At 49.0% G+C, this 18,599-nt stretch overlaps 1 protein-coding gene across 1 annotated transcript in view; it reads right to left on the bottom strand.

Moving 5' to 3' along the window:
• The window catches only part of CPNE8 (copine 8), a 251,176-nt gene extending 236,982 nt beyond the window's left edge, over window positions 1–14,194 (bottom strand). The window contains exon 1 of the mRNA XM_066591905.1: window positions 13,981–14,194. Coding sequence (XP_066448002.1) covers window positions 13,981–14,108 — 128 coding nt within the window. The 5' untranslated portion in view covers window positions 14,109–14,194. The remainder of the gene's footprint in view (window positions 1–13,980) is intronic.
• Window positions 14,195–18,599: the final 4,405 nt, after the last annotated feature.

The following is an 18,599-nucleotide window of genomic DNA, read 5'->3' on the forward strand; positions in this document are numbered from 1 at the left end:
GTCCGGAAAACAAATTGCAGCATGTTCTATTTTGCCGCAGATCCCACAGAGACGGCTTCAATGTAAGCCATCCGATCTGTGGCAGATCCACAGCTGTCACTGCAGACGTGCCACAGAGCGGAAGACCCACAGCTGTCACTGCAGACGTGCCGCAGATCCCGTGGGAAAGCAGATTTAATTTTTTTTTAAAAAAAGGTCTCCACTGCGCATGTGCGGTGGCACGCACATCTACAGAGGAGAAGACGGAACACCCCCGCATAGGATCCGGAAGGATAAGTAATGTCCTCTTGCCACCGGCAGGGTGGGATCCTGCTGTGGGCTTCCGCCCACGGAATCTGACCCACCCATGGACATGAGGCCTAAGGCTAAGTCCTCAATACTAAAAAGGGCTTCAATGCCCAGAATAATCTATTAGGTCGGTTTTACACGGCTGAGAAACTAGAACAAGATTTGTGCATTGTGAAATGCACAAATATGAACCCCATTCTTTTGAATGGAGTCATATACACAAGTGTTGTCTTGCAGTGCTGTGCGGTAAAAAAAAAAACACAGCATGTCCCTTTTTTTGTGTTCCTCTGAATGTCTGTCCCATTGTTTTCAATGGGACAGTAAAGTGGCGCAACGCACAGTGTGTGATGTGCATGCGATTGCTACTTTACTGAAGAAATGGGAGGAGTTTTTGTGCAAAAAACGCCTCGCATCACAGTGAAAACGCACTTGCATGCTGTGTGTAGGTGGCCTTAATATATAATTATGAATGAGGAACAGAGTAAAAAAAAAAAAAAATTGAACAAATTAGGACACCACCAGCAGGGTACCAGCGGAGACAGCCTTGACCCATTCTCCACCCCAGCCAAATTGTGGGCATGCAGCTCGTCTCTAACCCTTCTTCTGGTGGAGACAAAATACAACAATATCGAACACCCCTGCCTCGTGCCTCTCTGAATATGGATTGGCCTCGGGTCTGAGCATGGTAGTTTCAATGTTGCAAATGTGGAAGAGTATAAGGAGTGGAGAGCTGTGACGTAGGATCCATGTATTCCCACCCTTTCCAGGACCGCAAAAAGATAGCTCCATGAAAGGCTCTCAAAGGCCTTTTCTATATCAAGTGCAAGAGCTATTGTAGGCATTTGCTTTTGATGTGCGGTGTGGAAAAAGTTAAGAACTTTCCTAACATTGTCTGGTACCTGCCTTGATGGTATGAAACCTACCTAATCCTTATATATATATATATATAAGATGTGGGAGGAACAGAATTAATCATTTGGCAAGTATACTTGTCAGAATTTTGTAGTCTAGATCGAATAGCGACATTAGGCAATAATTTTTAGGTGAAAAATGGTCTTTATTTGGTTTCAGTATCACCGTAATATGGGCGTCTAGGAATTCTCTGGGTACACGTTTCCCATCTAGGATCTCATTGTAGAGAACTGTAAGAGGGGTGGCGAGAAGAGTGACAACTTTGTAGTACAAGGCCATGAAGCCATCAGGGCCAGGGGCTTTACCTAATTTTAGGTTCTTTATCGATTCTTTTATCTCCTCCTCTGTGACTGGATCATTTAAATCGGTGATTGTAGGGAGAGTTGAGTTTTGGGAGGGACTGGTGTTTTAAGAATTCTGTAGGTGTAGAGGGTTGGCATTCTGGTTTATGTTTATATAGGGTGCTGTAAAATTCATGGAAAATCTGAGCTATTCTATTCGGGTCTGAGGTACAGGCCCCGGGTTGGTATTCTCAGGGGGTGAACCGAGTTAATCCTTTCCCTCGCTCTAAGCTTGGCCGCTAAGAGTTTGTCAGGTTTATTTCAAATCTGTAGTATAGTGATTGGGTCCATTGAAAGGCTTTTTCAGTGACAGAGGTGTATAGGAGATTTAGTTGAAATTTTACGTCTCTTATCTCTAATGATACTTGGTCTCTGTTGGTTGGCTGTCTCAAAAAGAGATCGCTGCTACCATGGACTGAGAGTTTTCCCTTTGAGATACTAGTAGTTATTAGAACATTATAGTAGCAGTGTTTCTGGTGGCACACACACTCACAGTAGCTTGATTACCACAAAAGACAAACACAGCTTGGCTCCTCAGCCCAGTGGATCTCTGTGGTGGTGGTAGGTCAAGGTGTTCTGTTAGGACTGCTGAGTTGTGAAATTATAGTACCGGAGTTTCTGGTGGAACAATGCGCCACACAGCTCTGCAACATGGTACATCCATTATGATCCCCACACATCATACACACAGCTTAGCTCCTCCCACAGCAGTGACATTACCACAGGTCCTTAAGCCCACCAGATCTCTGTGGTGGTCATAGGTTATTGTCTTCTGCCAAGACTGCCGAGTTGTATCTTCTGAAATAATAACGGCTTAGTTGTATTCTCAGTGTGCTATTTTAGTCCTCCACTTACAAGAGCCCCAACTGTGTTGCTCTTCGGTCGGTCAGATTTTGTAGCGCTACAAAAACGCATGTATGTGAAGCACATGGTTTCCAATGGGTTCATTCACATGAGAGATGGTTTGTAGCCTAGAACCCATTGGAAACTATGGGCTTCACATACATGCGTTTTTGTAGTGCTACAAAATTGCGTGATTTTGTAGCTCGTGTAAATAAGGCCTAAGTTCTCATGTCCACGGGGAAAATAAGAATTAAAATCCGCAGCATTTTTCCCATGCGCGGATCCGCGCCCCGTAGGAATGCTTTGACCACCCGGGGGTAGATAAATACCCGCGGATGGTAATTAAAAATTTTCTGGAGCATGAAAAAAAATGGACATGCTCTATTTTAGTGCGGATCACGCATGCGGGAGCTCATAGAGCACATAGCTCAATTGATCTCCCGCATGAAAAATAAAAGACAATTACAGTGCATCTGCACTGCATCCGCAGCCCAAATTCGCGTTACAAATCCGCAGCGGTTCTGATTTTCCCCGTGGACATGAGGCCTTGGGCCTCATGTCCACGGGGAAAATCAGGCCCGCTCCGGATTCTCCATGGAGAATCCGTAGCGGGTCCCTCCTGCCCCGCGGACATGATATAAATAAGAATTAACTCACCTATGGCACGCTCCGGATCTTCCCTTAGCAGCGGCGTCATCTCTGCGTCGCGACCGGATCTTCTTTCTTCGGCCCGGCGGATGCGCAGGATGACGTCGGTGACGTGCCCCGCGCATGCGCCGGCCCGAAGAAAAAGGATCCGGCCGCGACGGAGAGAAAATGGAGCCGCGGCGAAGGGAAGAACCGGAGCGGGTGAGTAAATTCCGATTTTTGTCTCCCGCGGATCCGGACGGCTTCCATAGGCTTCAATAGAAGCCTGCGGGAGACCCGCACGAAAATGGAGCATGGTCCAGATTTTTTTATGCTCCTTTTTTTTTTAAAAATCCCTTTTATTGACCATCCGCGGGTATTTATCTACCCGCGGGTGGTCAATGCATCCCTATGGGGTGCGGATCCGCGTGCGGGAGAAGAGTTAAAATCCGCTGCGGATTTTAATTCTTCTTTTGCCCGTGGACATGAGGCCTAAGGGCTCATGTCCACGGGCAAAATAAGAATTAAAATCCGCAGCGGATTTTAACTCTTCTCCCGCACGCGGATCCGCATCCCATAGGGATGCATTGACCACCCGCGGGGTAGATAAATACCCGCGGATCGTCAATAAAAGGAATTTTAAAAAAATGGAGCATGAAAAAATCCGGACCATGCTCCATTTTCGTGCGGGGCTCCCGCGGGCTTCTATTGAAGCCTATGGAAGCCGTCCGGATCCGCGGGAGACAAAAATCAGAGTTTACTCACACGCTCCGGTTCTTCTCTACGCCGCGGCGCCATCTTCTCTCAGTCGCGGCTGGATCATTTTGCTTCGGGCCGGCGCATGCGCGGGGCACGTCACCGGCGTCATCCTGCACATCCGCCGAGCCGAAGAAAGAAGATCCGGCCGCGGCGCAGAGAAGATGACGCCGCAGCGAAGAGAAGAAACGGAGCGGATGGGAGGTGAGTTTATTCTTATTTATTGTTATTTTCAGCGCTCATGTCCGCGGGGGCAGGAGGGACCCGCTGCAGATTCTCCATGGAGAATCTGCAGCGGATCTGATTTTCCCTGTGGACATGAGGCCTTAAGGTTTTACTCCTGGTTTTGCCCTACAAATACAGATGCAAAATACTGCCGTGTAAAGGTGGCCTATGTGTAGAAGGTCTTTCTTCTATTTGCAGTGGATACTATTGCTTTTGACAATATAAGGGCACATCTATCTAAGACCAGTGTTTTACACAGCGGTCTTAGATAAGCAACCTTGAAGTAGGATGTGCCATGTGAAATAAGCCACACAAGCCTCTTATTACATTTGTCATGTCTTGGGCTACCAGTGCACTACCTGTTAAAATATACGGCAAGTAAAACCTACTGTAGATTTTAGCTATAATATAAATGTATGCCAGTTTGTCAGATTATAGTGAGTTTGATACTCCAGCAATGCCCTGCTCACTTTTACAAGAGCGTTGGAGAATGCTGGAAACTGCACAAGAGTGATATGCGTAAAAAAATTTGCATCTTCTCCCAACCCCCCCACCACCAGATTTCTGGCATAATTTGTTTCATGAATCCCCCCACTCTGTGTTCAATAAGTATACCTCCTTAAAGGAGATGTCCCGAGGCAGCAAGTGGGTCTATACACTTCTGTATGGCCATAATAATGCACTTTGTAATGTACATTGTGCATTAATTATGAGCCATACAGAAGTTATAAAAAGTTTTATACTTACCTGCTCCGTTGCTAGCGTCCTCGTCTCCATGGTGCCGACTAATTTTCGGCCTCCGATGGCCAAATTAGCCGCGCTTGCGCAGTCCGGGTCTTCTCCTCTTCTCTATGGGGCTCCGTGTAGCTCCGTGTAGCTCCGCCCCGTCACGTGCCGATTCCAGCCAATCAGGAGGCTGGAATCGGCAATGGACCGCACAGAAGCCCTGCGGTCCATGAAGACAGAGGATCCCGGCGGCCATCTTCAGCAGGTGAGTATGAAGACGCCGGACCGCCGGGATTCAGGTAAGCGCTGTGCGGGTGGTTTTTTTAACCCCTGCATCGGGGTTGTCTCGCGCCGAACGGGGGGGGGGGGGTTTAAAAAAAAAAAAAACCCGTTTCGGCGCGGGACATCTCCTTTAAAACCATAGCACTGTGTAAATAGATCAATATGTGGCTTACTAAATATTGAATATATACAATTAAAGTTAAGTAAATATAAAAGAGCAACATTCCGAAACATTAGACATAAATTGTAGCCAAGGGAATATGAGCAATTAAAATAACATCTCCTCAGCAATATACAGTGCAACAGACATGTATATATCCCGCTAACTAATATGTTGTAGGAAAGGAATATTGTGATACTATAGATAGAATTTCTTCGCTATATGAAAGTGGTGGTCCAGCTGTAAACCATTTACAGCTTATCCTTATGATAGTGGGGAAACTCTTAATGACCTATCTAAAATTGCCTTACAACCGATCTGTCCTTGCTGGTTGCTGCAGCCAATCCCTGACTATAGAAGGTCACTGCTTTGATTGGTTGCAACTGGCACACGCCCTGGTCAGCAGCAACCAGGAAGAACAAAGTGCTTGCTTTTAAAGGGGTGAAAACCCCTTTAATAGTAGATGGGTGGGAAGGTCCGCTACCTGGGAACCCTGCCAATCAGTAATTCACCTGGCCGCTGTACTTCTGCACTAAGCTGATTTTTGGAGGAAGCAGAAAGCTTCGTTCTCACTGCAGTGGCCAGGCTTGCTATTAAAGACAAAGGACCGGGTTAACTTTAGTGAGAATTCAGACTGCAATACCAACCCTGGCCACTGCAAAGAAAACAGAGCTGTCTGCTTCTTGCAAAAATCAGATCAGTACATGACTGCACCAGCCCCATGAACAAGTGATCATTGGGTGTCCCAAAAAGCAGACCCCCACCAATCTACTATTGGTGGCCTATTGAAAGCCCATTTGGCAGCAGCTTTTAGTTTTTATTTATTCTTCATCACCGTCTTCCAAGAACCATAACTTTTTTCTTTTTGTAGATTTTAACATCACTTATAATGTACGTAAAAAATTTTAAAAAAAATCAAGCACCCACAAGGTAAGTTGTCATTTAGCGCCAAAACTTGCCATGCAGTAATATCTCAAGCACATATGTCACCTGAGGCCCTAAAAGTGGCTCTAACCTTGGCCTAAAAAAACAGACCCTCAGAGGCTACTTGTATATAGTGGACCTCTTTTTTCGCTTGTTGACCACTAAGACGCAATGAAACAGATTTTGCCCAGTTAACAGAGCCTGAGAGGGAAAGCAGTTATTGGTCTGTGAGATGCTGGATGGTCGTATCGATGAATTTCATGCTACCTGGGCTGTTCTGACCAGACTGTTAATAGGTGTTGGGACCAGTGGGCACACAAGGTGATCGGGCTCACTATCGCACAATAAAAACGCTTTCTTTTAAAAATTATTATTTTTTGGCAGCACTACATTCAAAGTCCATTTTTATTTTCCCACTGATAAACCTCTATAGCAGCTTAATTTTTTTCTTGACGAGCTGCAGTTTTTATTGCTACCATTTTGAAGTACATACTTTGATAGGCAAACTGATCAAAGTCAGCATTTTTTTCAGGGTTTAACGTTATTCCCCCGTGCAGGACAAACTGTGTGTTTAATTTATTGAACAGGTCGTTACAGGCATGGAGATACCAAACACGTGGGCTCTTTTAATGTTTATGTTACGGAGGGGAAAGTGGGCAAAAAAGAGGTTTACTACTGATTATATCATTGTGGCACTTGAACACAATCATTTGATTATAAATTGCACTACATCTGTACTGCATTGTATTATTGCTAGCGATCATTTGCTATGACAACCCATTGGCCCTCCTTAAGGGGTTAACAGCAGGGATCAGTGTTCTCACCAATCCCTGCTGGTGCAGTGATGTACAGAATGTAAGTTTACATCCTGCTGCTTTAGGGCTCATGTCCACGGGCAAAATATGATTTAAGATCCGCAGCGGATCTCCCGCATGCGGATCCGCATCCCATAGGGATGCATTGACCACCCGCGGGTAGATAAATACCCGCGGATCGTCAATAAAAGGGATTTAAAAAAAAATGGAGCATGGAAAAATCCGGACCATGCTCCATTTTCGTGCGGGTCTCCCGCGGGGACGGCTCCCGCGGGCTTCTATTGAAGCCTATGGAAGCCGTCCGGATCCGCGGGAGACCTAAAATAGGAATTTAAAGTATTTACCATCCGGCGCGGGCGGGGAAGGTCAGCTGTTCCTCACGGCCGCATCTTCCTTGCTTCGGCTCGGCGGATGTGCCCGGCGCATGCGCGCGGCACGTCGGCGACGTGCCGCCGGCGTCAGGAATTCATCCGCCGGCCGAAAATGAAGATCCGGCCGTGAGGAACAGCTGATCTTCTCCGCCCGCGCCGGATGGTAAATACTTTTAAATTCTTATTTTCGGCGCTCATGTCCGCGGGGCAGGAGGGACCCGCTGCAGATTCTACATGTAGAATCTGCAGCGGATCTGATTTTCCCCGTGGACATGAGGCCTTAAGGGTTTTGTCATCTATACTCACCTATTTTTTCCCCCTCAAAATTCTCCAGCTGGAGGTGAGGTGCACCCTCCCCCCCCCCGAACTGCAGGAGCCAGGAGAAGATAGGGGAGGTGAAGATCAGGTAAGTAGACTGACAGGGGAAGCATAGGTAGGTATAGAATTTTTTTTTGTTCTAATGACAGAACCCCTTTAAGTACAAAGCAGCCAGGATATAAACTTGCGTACTGTGGCGTTAAGAGGTTAAAAAGGGGGAAAAAAAAAAAAAGTTAAAAAGTAGGGAAGAAGAAAATCATTTACGTGGAGTTTACAAAAACTCCCTTACGCCTAATTTTTGAGGCATTTGTCCTGGCACATAAGTGTTTTTTTAACCCTTTAAGGCAGTGTTTCTAAACTCCAGTCCTCAGGGCACCCCCAATAGGTAATGATTTCATGATATCGCATAACACCACCTGTAGCAGTGTCTGAGGCACTGACAATAAGGCCTCATGTTCATGGCAACATCGAATTGCGGATGATTCCCAGTTGAATATGCCCATAGACATTCATTAAATACCTGTGGATGTCGTTTTATCCGGGCATGCGGATCGAACATGCAGGATTAAAAAAAAATAAAAAATAAAAAAAATCGCAGCATGCTCTATTTTGCCGCAGGGACTGTTTCCATTGAAGATGGCAGTGTGGCTGTGCCGCAGATCCAAAAGAAAGCAGATTAAAAAAGAAAAAAAAAAAGGACAGCGCATGAACGTGACGCATCAGCCATGCAGAAGAAAGAAGATCCGTCCGCGATGGAGGAGACCCGCGTTCAGACAGGTGAGAAAATGACATTTTTGGCCTCATTGCTGCGGGCACGGCTACAAACCGCTGCGGGATTCAGCACTGGGAATCCATGCGTGCCCATAGACATGAGGCCTAATTACATCACCTGTGCAATACTGAGAAAATCCTGAAACCATGACCTGTTGGGGTTCCCTGAGGACTGGAGTTGGGAAACGCTGCTTTAGGCCGCCTGCAGATGGCCGGGTCGGATCCGGCTGCGAGAATTCTCACAGCGAGACCCGACCCGAACGTCTGCAGAGAACAGCGTGACACTCACCTGCTCCTGCGGCCCCGACTCTTTCATGTGCCGGCTGCCGGGCAGCTGGCGCATGTGCATATCGGAGCCGGCGGCTAGTGAGTGACATTTCTGTGCGGGGCTCTGCGAGCCCCACACAGAAATAGAGCATGCCACGATTTGTTTGCCGCGCAATCCTATGGCAGCTTCCAGGGGATGAAATTCCACGGGAAATCCCGCCGCGGAATTTCCGCCCGTCTGCAGGCGGCCTTAAGGATCAAGCGCTGCAAATATACATTTAGTCATGGGCTTTAATTCTGTCCGAAAGTAAATATGTGGCACAAGATTAAAGCTCCTACAATCTAGCAAGAGCAGGTCAGGTTCTCAGCTGTCAGACACATCCAAGGACCACAAGGAGAAGACAGAAGGGATGCATTGACCACCCGCGGGTAGATAAATACCCGCGGATGGTCAATAAAAGTGAATTTTTTAAAAATGGAGCATGTAAAAAACGCGACATGCTCCATTTTCGTGCGGGTCTCCTGCGGGTCTCCTATGTAAGTCGTCCGGTTCCGCGGGAGACCTAAAATAAGAATAACTCACCCGCAGTGGGCCGGGCACGTCTTCTCTTCCTCTCGGCCGGATCTTTCTTGCTTCGGCTCGGTGGATGTGCCCGGCGCAAACGCGGCACACAGCCGACGTGCCGAGTTCATCTGCCGGCCGAAGAAAGAAGATCCGGCCGTGAGGAAGAGAAGACGTGCCCGGCCCGCTGCGGGTGAGTTAATTCTTTTAAATTCTTATTTTAATGCCTCATATCCGTGGGGCAGGAGGGACCTGCTACAGATTCTCCATGTAGAATCCGTAGCGGGCCTGATTTTCCCCGTGGACATGAGGCCTAAATGTTGGGAATAAGCATTTCAAAGTGCAAATTGTCGCCCGATCATTGCCCCACATGAATGCTACTGAAGCCTGTGTTCACGTCACATTCGTGATGTGTATTTGCATATCTGATGCATAAGCTAAAACTGAGGAGGATGCAGATGCGACGACGGATATATATAAACTTGTATTTCCATATGTCTGGGACATTCAGTCAGATGCACTCTATAAACTTGCTCAACGTAAACCCTCAAATATGATGAAAGGAAGCTTGATGAATACGGCACTAGTCAACCCCAACAGTTGTAAGGATCCTCTAACTCCCCTTTAAAATTTACAACTCCTAGATAAACCTGCCCTATGGACCTTCTTCTGCTAATTCTGCCTGTTACAGAGACGCAATATAAAACACCACATTAATTATTAATGCAAACTGGCTGCGGGATACGATTTATACAATACACATCCCATATCTGGTGAAATACTCATCCAGGACACCATAAGGCCGGTTTCACACAGCTGAGAATCTTGCGAGAGTTTTGAGCGCTGCGAAACTCATAAAACTTGTGTGAATATGAACTCCATTCTTTTGTATGGGGCCATACACGTGACCAATGTTTTTACTAAGGCTGCCTGACCACAGGCGTTGCGAAATCCCGCGGCGGATCTGAGCCGGCAGACGGATCTCCGCTGTCAGCCTATCTGACAGGTAGGGGCTGACCGCGGAGAATAGTGGCAATTCGCAGCATGCTGCGAATTGCCGTCCGCGAGCGGAGAATCGCAATGATACTCCGCTCGTGGACGGGGGGGGGGCACGCTTTCCCTCGCCGAGGGGAACACAATTCAATAACGCCCGTGGACAGGCGGCCTAAGGTCGGCTGCACACGAGCAAGAAAATTGTGTGCAATTTGTGCATTGTGAGACCCACAAATATGAACCCCATTCTTTTGAATGGATCATACACGAGTGACTTTTTTCCATGTGGGAATCAAATTGCGTCATGTCCTATCCTATGCGTGCTCTCGCATCGCACCACCCATCGTTTTCAACAGGGCCGGCGGCAGCATCGCACCTCAAACTAGATGCATGCGATGAAAGGTCCCCCATTGAAAACAATGGGAGAAACTCTGCGAACCTCCGCCATGGCTGACATCCCCAAAGTGATGCAAGCCTGTTCTCACATAAAAACGTCTCATATTCTCAGGGATTTAACATAGATGGCGAGGGCGATATCAGGCTGTAATTCACGGACTGATATCGCCCTCGTCCATGTGGAGTTAACCTCACTGTGATACAGCAAGTGAAAAAATTGTGGCATGATCTTTTATTTTATTTTCTCTCCACGTTCCTTGGAACGCATTGTCCATTCATTTCAATGGGACCCTAAATACATTGCATGGCACTGGCATGCCGCTCAATGTGCATGCAAGGTTTTCCATTGAAGTCAAAGGGCAACATCTCCAATCTGCTATTGCACGAGAGGTACAGAATTTCACAGAAGGGATGCAAGGAGATTTTGCCTGTAAAATTGCCTCACATCCGCAGGTAAAACGCAGGTTGACGAGTTTCTCAGCTCGATATCACGCACGCCTGTACGTAGATAGCCTAAAGAGAATAGAAAGACCGGAGTCAGGTACCGCATGTATATTTCAGGATTTGCACGAAAATCATACGCATCAGTGTGCGTCTTTTTTGGGAAAACTTGCGTGTGCAAAAAGTGCAGTAAACTATGCCGATGTGCGCACAAATACTCAATGCGCATTCTGCAAAAACGTGCGCAAACACAGATAGGCTTGTATGAATCTGGTCTAAATATGTAAACGATATGTGACGGCGGCTGCTTGGTCACACGGCACCTGTGAGTTAATATTAACATGAGGCAACATCTCCACTTCCTGATACCATTCGCGGTGGAATGGTGAGTCAACATAAGGTAGTTTCCTGTATACAAAGCAGATCCCTGTATTCCATTGGCATCAGCAGAAGCTGTTAGAAAAATCAGGACTAAACCTGAACGCATCACAATGAAACCAGTCATCATATATGTATCTACACACTGGTAATACAATGTATCCTTGACTATCCTGCACACCTACCGTAGCAGTGTACCCACAGTCTGTACTGCGTATAGACCTCATTTATTAAATCACTGGATTGCCATCACCTCCACACCGCCTCCATGATACTTTTATCTACCAGTTTACAGGTTTAACTACCATTACTAGAACCAGAAAGCAGAATGGTTGATCCCTACTAACAAGTACTGACAGCTCAGCCAGACATGCATGTTATTCTACAGGCAGCTGATCAGACAAAAGATATGTACAACCTTCCCCATCATACTCATTATCCCCCCAACACCGGACATTGGTCAGGGTTCTGGCAGCCCCTCACACATGAAATGGCAGGACTCTCTAAAAACATCTGCGGGCTCACTATGGAAACAGTGTATCAACTTGTGACTTGTTATGGAAAAGGGAGTAAGTCCAGCATTGGATAAAAACTCGATTGAAAAATCCCGACAGATACAGAGGAACAAGAAGCATGTGCCGTCTTACATGTTTCAGCAAGCAGCATGCCCCTAATCAGACTTATGGCTTGTTACACTATATAGAAATGACAGCAGTTCATAGATATTGTTGCTATGGGATACAGCACCTATACACATATGTAGCCACAAGATCACATTCCAGCAACACTTCCCAGCCTGTGGAAATAGAACAGCAAATACCAGAGCCTAGGAAGTGTGCAGGGAGGGACTACTGCCGGGAACACAGTAGGCGCTGCTCAGCACCCGCCATGACATCACCAACCCTGTCATATGCTGAGAAAAGTAAATATTACTATAACACACACTATCTATCTTCTATCCTGGAAGGTGACAGTGCGGCACGAGAGCTCCCTACACAGGGTGATATGCATGTGGGATAGATAGATATGATTGCCCAGATTTATCAACACCATTTCTTGACAGCAATAATGTCCCACAGAGGGATAGGGACACATTTTTGGCATACGTGACCGTTGTGGTGGCTGCACATCCAGCAAGGAACTTCATGGAGAAGTCGGCTACCTGCCTACAGGACAAGCAGTAATGTGACATGCTGGAATGACACGGCTGTTACTTCCCCCTCTGTGGCATCTCTAATTACAGTAAATCACCATGTACTTTGGATCACACAGTTGTCTTCATTGCATGGACTCTGCTGTCCGCCTATGGAGACCACCAACTAATGTAACCTGATGGAAGTAGGAGCTGGCACACTGTACAGACACGGGGGACAGCTGCCAGCACTGGGTACAGACTATTTCCTGGCAGCACAAGAATGGGGCACCACTACCACCACCACAGCCGACAGGGCATGAGAGGGGGCACCACTACCACAACTACAGCCGACAGGGCATAAGAGGGGGCCCACTACCACCAACAGTGCATGAGAGGGGGCACCACTACCACCACTACGGCCGACAGTGCATGAGAGGGGGCACCACTACGGCCGACAGTGCATGAGAGGGGGCACCACTACGGCCGACAGTGCATGAGAGGGGGCACCACTACGGCCGACAGTGCATGAGAGGGGGCACCACTACCACCACTACGGTCAACAGTGCATAAGAGGGGCACCACTACCACCACTACGGCCGACAGTGCATAAGAGGGGCACCACTACAGCCGGCGGTGCATGAGAGGGGCACCACTACCACCACTACAGCCGGCAGGGCTTGAGAGGGGGCACCACTACAGCCGGCAGGGCTTGAGAGGGGGCACCACTACAGCCGGCAGGGCTTGAGAGGGGGCACCACTACAGCCGGCAGGGCTTGAGAGGGGGCACCACTACAGCCGGCAGGGCATGAGAGGGGGCACCACTACAGCCGGCAGGGCATGAGAGGGGGCACCACCACAGCCGGCAGGGCATGAGAGGGGGCACCACCACAGCCGGCAGGGCATGAGAGGGGGCACCACCACAGCCGGCAGGGCATGAGAGGGGGCACCACCACAGCCGGCAGGGCATGAGAGGGGGCACCACCACAGCCGGCAGGGCATGAGAGGGGGCACCACCACAGACGGCAGGGCATGAGAGGGGGCACCACCACAGCCGGCAGGGCATGAGAGGGGGCACCACTACAGCCGGCAGGGCATGAGAGGGGGCACCACTACAGCCGGCAGGGCATGAGAGGGGAACCACTACAGCCGGCAGGGCATGAGAGGGGAACCACTACAGCCGGCAGTGTACGAGAGGGGCACCACTACAGCCGGCAGGGCATGAGAGGGGGCACCACTACAGCCGGCAGGGCATGAGAGTGGCACCACTACAGCCGGCAGTGTACGAGAGGGGCACCACTACAGCCGGCAGTGTACGAGAGGGGCACCACTACAGCCGGCAGTGAATGAAAGGGGCACCACTACCACCACTACAGTGCCAGCAGCACGGCATCACCCCGCAGATAAACTTTCCTTAAAGCAGCCTCCATATGACGCGCTCGGGACCCTCACCTGCACGAAATGGTTAACTCCACTTTGGTAGCGGGAATGCTGGCACTGAAGGGGTTAAAGTCCCCCGGAGAAGCCGTGTTCCTAAAGCCGAAATCCATTTCGAAGCCAAGTTTATCCGGTCCGAACATGAGGAGAAGCGAAGACAGCTGGAAGAACCTGAGATGCGCGGAGAAGGAAGAGCCGGGAGCTCAGCTGCGCGCGCTCTGTCACTAGTCAGCGGCTGCAGCGTGTGCTAGCAGAGGGGAGGAGGGAGGGGGCGGGAACAGCCGGACAGCTACACGGCTTCACCCCCCTCGTGTGGAGGAATTCCCCGACTCTCCCTCCCCGGACACTGCCGTGTAGTGGGGCTCCGGGGGAGCGCTGAGCGCCGGTGCTTGATCTACCAGAAATAGTTTTTTGTTTTCCCCAGTAGTATCCAGTAAAGCCCGGTGCCGGCACATTACAGCAGAGCAGGGGGGGGATAACCGCTGCAGGGGGCTGATCTACAGCAATAAGCAAGGGCTCCTGCACACTTGTGTTCTCTTGCGCGTTTTTCACGCCAGTTTGCGTTTTTTAAAGTACATAAAAATACTGTCACAACCTGTTAGTTAGGCTGCCTGTCCACCAGCGTTGCGGATCTCCACCGCCCGGCAGCTGGGGGTCAGCAGACCACTCTCCGAGGTCAGCCTATCTGACAGGCTGACCGTGGATAATCACGGCAAATCGCTGCATGCTGCGATTTGCCCGGCCGCTAGTGAAGAATCGCAATGATTCTCCGCTCGTGGACAGGGGGAAGCGTTCTTCCTAGCAGCGCTATGGATTATCGCCGCAGGGAATGCAAAGAAACCCCGCCCGTGGACAGGCAGCCTAAGGCCGGCTGCACACGGCTGTGACGGGCTCCGCCGCGAAATTCCGCGGCGGAGCCCATCAAGGCACCCCCCCAGGAGACCCCATACTTACCTGTGGATCCGGCGTCCTCGCTCCCGCATGACGCCTCCCCGCCCACCTCCGCCGCGTCATGTGACACGCCCACCGCGGCCGGCCGTGTCATATGACGCGGTGGGCGGGGAAGCGTTTTCACGCTATCTTCCGCTGTGCTACAGCAGGAGATAGCGTGAACGGACGGCTTCCATTGACTGCAATGGGAGCCGGCCGCGCGTACACGCGCGACAAATAGAGCATGCCACGGGTGAGGACAGGTGAATTCACGGTGCGGAATTCCGTGGTGGAATTCCGCACCGTGAGCACTGAGCTATTAGGTTCAATAGAACCTAATAGCAGCGGGCAACGAAATCCGTTTGTGGGAAGGAGGCCTTACTGGCATTGCTCAATAGCAGTATGTTAGTAACTGACCTGTAATAGTAATTTCTAAGCAAAGGGAAATTCGTCCACCCGAAATCAGTCTTTAGATCTTGACAAGAAATCCATGAGAACAGCATGATATTTGAAATATTATATTTTTATTAGATTCCCTCAATTTAACCCCTAGAGACTTTGGGGGGGGGGGGGGGGGGTTGAATTGAGTTTCCTTATTGACCTGAAGTTTATAAGCAACACCTAGATTTAGCTGATGTTTTTTGGTGGTTCTGAAACCAACTATCAGTGACTGACACTGCTGTATGCATATTACATTCTGATACAACTAAAAAGTAAATTGTCCACTTAGAGGAAAGGGCAGTGCAATAAAAGATACAGTAATACCAGTGCAGTCTGCTAGGGGCTGTACAGTAGATGCCCTCACACATCTCTGGGGTTTGTAGGATTCCACTGCATGGCCTCTTATAGCTCTAGAAGACAAATCCCAGGAACTGGAAGGGATGGAAACTGTCCCAGTCAGGTTACAATGTTTAAACGTATTACAGAAACAAGAGGGCATCCTCTGCATCTAGAAGAAAGCAGGTTTCATCACCAACACACAAGGGGGTTCTTTACTGTAAGAGCAGTGAGACTGTGGAACTCTCTGCCTGAAGACGTGGTGATGGTGAACTCACTAAAAGAGTACAAGAGGGGACTATACGTCTTTTTAGAGCACTATGACATTACAGGATATAGACATTAAATTACCAGAAGCGTTATTGATCTCAAATGTTGATCCGGGGATTATTCTGAGTGGCATTATGGAGTCGGGAAGGAAATTTTTCCCCCAGAGTGAGGGTCAATTGGCTTCTGCCCACTGGTTTTTTTTGCCTTCCTCTGAATCAACATGGGGGGAATGGAAACAGCTGGAACTGGATGGACATTTGTCTTTTTTCACCCTAACATACTACGTTAGGGCTTATTCCGATGTGCGTATATCGGCCGGGTTTTCACGCCCGGCCAATATACGCTGTCCCTCTCTGCAGGGTGAGGAGGCAGGCCAGGAGCAGTGCACTTAGCTCCCGCCCCCTCTCCGTCCCTCGCCACTATTTGCAATGGGAGGGGGCGGGACTAGCTCACCCCCCCCCCCGTCTCGCCCCTCCTATTGCAAACAGTGGAGAGGAGGTGGGAGCTTAGTGCACCACTAACGGCGCAGCCCGCCTCCTCACCCACAGAGAGGGACAGCGTATATCGTCTGGACGTGAAAACCCGGCCGATATATGCATGTCGGAATAAGCCCTTACTATGTTTACTGTGAATAGAGGCGGGTGGCCGGATGTAATCTCTGACCCCCTCCGCCTCCTTTAGCTCCTGATTATTGCTCCTGTGTGAAAGTCCCGGGGCGTTAATCGTTGGGCCGACTATTGTCCCATGTAAAAGGATCCCTTGAATTCATGGTCAATAGCTACAGCAGCACTAAAGTAGTTTAACAAAAGTGGCTTCCCCTCTCTCGCCATTGGCTTCCCTGATAAGTTGCCATGTTAGCCAAGAGCCTAAAAAAAAGGCCCCTGTGTCATGCCAAGTCTATATCTGATGCATCCATAGAAAACACTTCCCTAAAGTTTATCCTGAACACACAAAATAGGCAGCATGCTAAATGGATTAAACAGGAGCTGCACCCAGACAAAGGCAAATAACGCAATTAATAACACATTACTTTATTCTTATCTAGCAGTTAAATGAAATTAAACATCACTGCTGGTCAGAGATATTACTAGACATTAAATTGGTACTACTTTCACATACTTGATAGCGCTGTACATTTGTGTGCAGCTGCCAGAGAAAAGGGCGTTGTTTCACTTTACACAGAGGAGTGTTTAAAACTTGGCTTTAAAATGAGGTTGCAATAGCACTGCTGTCCTATTTTCCCATATTACACAACTCTTACTGAGCTATTACAAATAAACAACACTTAAGCAGTCCGAACAACAGCACAACTTTATTAACTCCTTAATAGAGATGAGCGAACACCAAAATGTTCGGGTGTTCGTTATTCGTAACGAACTTCCCGTGATGCTCGAGGGTTCGTTTCGAACAACGAACCCCATTGAAGTCAATGGGCGACCAGAACATTTTTGTATTTCGCCGATGCTCGCTAAGGTTTTCATGTGTGAAAATCTGGGCAATTCAGGAAAGTGATGGGAATGACACAGTGACGGATAGGGCAGGCGAGGGGCTACATGTTGGGCTGCATCCTAAGTTCACAGGTCCCACTATTAAGCCACAATAGCGGCAAGAGTGGGCCCCCCCCCCCTCCCAACAACTTTTACTTCTGAAAAGCGCTCATTAGCATGGCATACCTTTGCTAAGCACCACACTACCTCCAACAAAGCACAATCACTGCCTGCATGACACTCCACTGACACTTCTCCTGAGTTACATGCTGCCCAACCGCACCCCCTCCCCCCCACAGCGCACACCAAACTGTCCCTGCGCAGCCTTCAGCTGCCCTTATGCCACACCACCCTCATGTCTATTTAGAAGTGCGTCTGCCACGACGAGGGACCGCAGGCACACACTGCACAGGGTTGGCACGGCTAGGTAGCGACCCTCTTTAAAAGGGGCGGGGCGATAGCCCACAATGCTGTACAGAAGCAATGAGAAATACAATCCTGTGCCACCGCCATCAGGAGCTGCACACGTGGGCATAGCAATGGGGAACCTATGTGCCACACACTATTCATTCTGTCAAGGTGTCTGCATGCCCCAGTCAGACTGGTTATATGCACCTTAACAGTAACCGCGTTGGTGGTAATGTGGTGGTGACTGCGGACCTAGTACCACGGTTGTATTTTGTTGGTTTTCGGAATGTGGCCAGGATTAAGTGGGCCGTGGCGGGGGGATGGTGGGGGGGCTCTCTTGTAGTGTCGGTAAAGGTGAAATTCTTGGACTGCCACCAGACGAACCAATGCAAAGGCATTTGCCAACAATGTTTTCCCTGTTGGAGGAGGAGGGGGATGTTTTTGAGGCACTACGTGTCCTCTCCACGTGTCCGTTCCATGTAAGCAATAGTAGCACTCAAGACAGGCCCCAGTAACAATTCTGAAGCAGCAGTATAGCGGGAGCGCAGTCTTCGTTCCATGTAAGCAATAGTAGCACTCAAGACAGGCCCCAGTAACAATTCTGAAGCAGCAGTATAGCGGGAGCGCAGTCTTCGTTCCATGTAAGCAATAGTAGCACTCAAGACAGGCCCCAGTAACAATTCTGAAGCAGCAGTATAGCGGGAGCGCAGTCTTCGTTCCATGTAAGCAATAGTAGCACTCAAGACAGGCCCCAGTAACAAT

This window comes from Eleutherodactylus coqui, chromosome 2 (assembly GCF_035609145.1).
Source record: "Eleutherodactylus coqui strain aEleCoq1 chromosome 2, aEleCoq1.hap1, whole genome shotgun sequence".
NCBI lineage: Eukaryota > Metazoa > Chordata > Amphibia > Anura > Eleutherodactylidae > Eleutherodactylus > Eleutherodactylus coqui.